A 1,904-nucleotide genomic window follows, 5' to 3' on the forward strand; every position below is an offset into this window, starting at 1 on the left:
TAGAATAATAATAGATATAATAGATGAGCACTATATATTTATGTATATTTTTTGTGTTTTGTGTATATTATATCGAAATAATTGATCAACAGAATAATCAAAATTTTCCCATCATAATAATCGAAATTTTTATAAAAAAAAATCGGCAACCATTGTAATTTTATAATTCTATTCATATCACAATTATAAATATAAATTTAATTATCATCACTTTAATATATTTCTACTTTTTCAAGAAAGATCATGATGGAAAAAATTTATTATATCCATGACTAGAAAAGCAAAGGACTTGAGGCAGGCCCTGTTGATCAATGGAGCAGCGGTGGTATACTCTGTTCATGTCTGAAGAAGTTCTCAGGATCAACCTTGGATTTAACGTAGACTAATCTTTCCAAATTATCTCGAAAATATTTTCTTCCATAAATTTGAGCAATGTCCATTCTTGTTACATTACTGGGATTATTGGCACCAATATTAAGATCCCTATAATTAAGAAATGCCTCCCTTGGAGAATGCGAAACATATGGTGTCATATATTCATAGAAAGATCTTGAAATGTTCAAGTAAACATTAGTTGCGTCAATCCCATCTTCACCCCAAGATGTCAAGTACTCAATCAAGAACAAGTTCCCTGATCTGTGAGGAAATGGTGTTTGTGTTGGTGGAATCTCGTACATTTTTCCACCATAGGGATTCCATTCCATCTTCACATGCTCAACTTTTATCATGAGATTCCATATAGATTCCAAGGATTCCTTTGGGATTGGCTGCTTCACATAATCAGACATTGTTTTGAAGTAGCCTGGTGTAGGCCCTCTTGGAGCATTCACCAAAGCTTCAATTGGGGTTCCAATTGGAGAATTAAACCAATAAAGAGTTGAATTGATCCATGGCATTTCATTGCAATCACTATGGACCAAACCCAATTCAGGGAAACTCTGATTCAACAAACGGATTAGTGGTTCAGTTTGTCCCAAGAACATGCCAACGAATGTAACCTCAACAGTCTTTGAATTTGTTCTGTTCACAACCTCAAACATTGCTCTTACGAATAGATCTTCATGAAGCTTTGATGAAATCACTTGCCATTTGTAAACAACATCCGTTGCACCGTTTTGTATATCCCTTTTCACTCTGAAGACAGTGACTTTCGGAGTCACAGGAACCAACCTGATCTGCCAAGAGAGGATAACGCCGAAACTGCCGCCGCCGCCTCCTCTTATCGCCCAAAACAGATCCTCCCCCATTGATTTTCTGTCAAGGATTCTACCATTGACATCAACAAGCTTTGCATCGATGATGTTATCGACAGATAGGCCATGTTTTCGCATCAAGTTTCCGTAGCCGCCGCCACTGAAATGTCCACCGGCTCCGACGGTGGGGCACACACCGGCAGGGAAACCATGAAGATTGCTGTGTTTGGCAATGTTATAGTAAACTGCACCAAGGGTTGCACCGGATTGAACCCATGCAGTTTGGGTTCCAATGTCCACAAGAACTGAATCAAACGCGAACATGTCAAGAATGAGAAAGGGCACGTCGGAGATATAGGAAAGGCCTTCGGTGTCGTGGCCACCGCTTCGGATTCTGATCTGAATGCCATGAAGCTTGGCGCATAGGATTGTGCCTTGGACGTGAGACTCGTCACGTGCTACTAAAATGGCGAAAGGTTTTGGTGCAGTTGCTGCAGTGAATCTGTGGTTGTGTGTTTGAGTATTCAAGATGGTTAAGAATGCATTGTTGTTTGGAGTGTAGATATTGTTGAATGCAGAATTTGAATGGTTTGAAAGGCATTGGAGGAAATTTTGAAGGGGAGATGATGATGGTTTAGCGTCTAATGAAGAAGCCGGTTGAAGAATAAGAAAGGTGACAAGAGTTGAAAGTAGAATAAAAAATGGCGCCAT

At 39.3% G+C, this 1,904-nt stretch overlaps 1 protein-coding gene across 1 annotated transcript; it reads right to left on the bottom strand.

The window, feature by feature from the left end:
* Positions 1-308: 308 nt before the first annotated feature.
* On the bottom strand, positions 309-1,904 carry LOC112781985 (berberine bridge enzyme-like 17). The gene has a single exon (XM_025824566.3). It carries the CDS (start codon positions 1,902-1,904, stop codon positions 309-311), a length of 1,596 nt encoding a protein of 531 aa, XP_025680351.1.

The sequence above is a fragment of the Arachis hypogaea genome, chromosome 3 (genome assembly GCF_003086295.3).
Source record: "Arachis hypogaea cultivar Tifrunner chromosome 3, arahy.Tifrunner.gnm2.J5K5, whole genome shotgun sequence".
Classification (NCBI taxonomy): domain Eukaryota; kingdom Viridiplantae; phylum Streptophyta; class Magnoliopsida; order Fabales; family Fabaceae; genus Arachis; species Arachis hypogaea.

Excerpts from the sequence above, each read along its gene's own strand:
- LOC112781985 (XM_025824566.3), bottom strand. The coding sequence starts at position 1,904 with ATGGCGCCATTTTTTATTCTACTTTCAACTCTTGTCACCTTTCTTATT.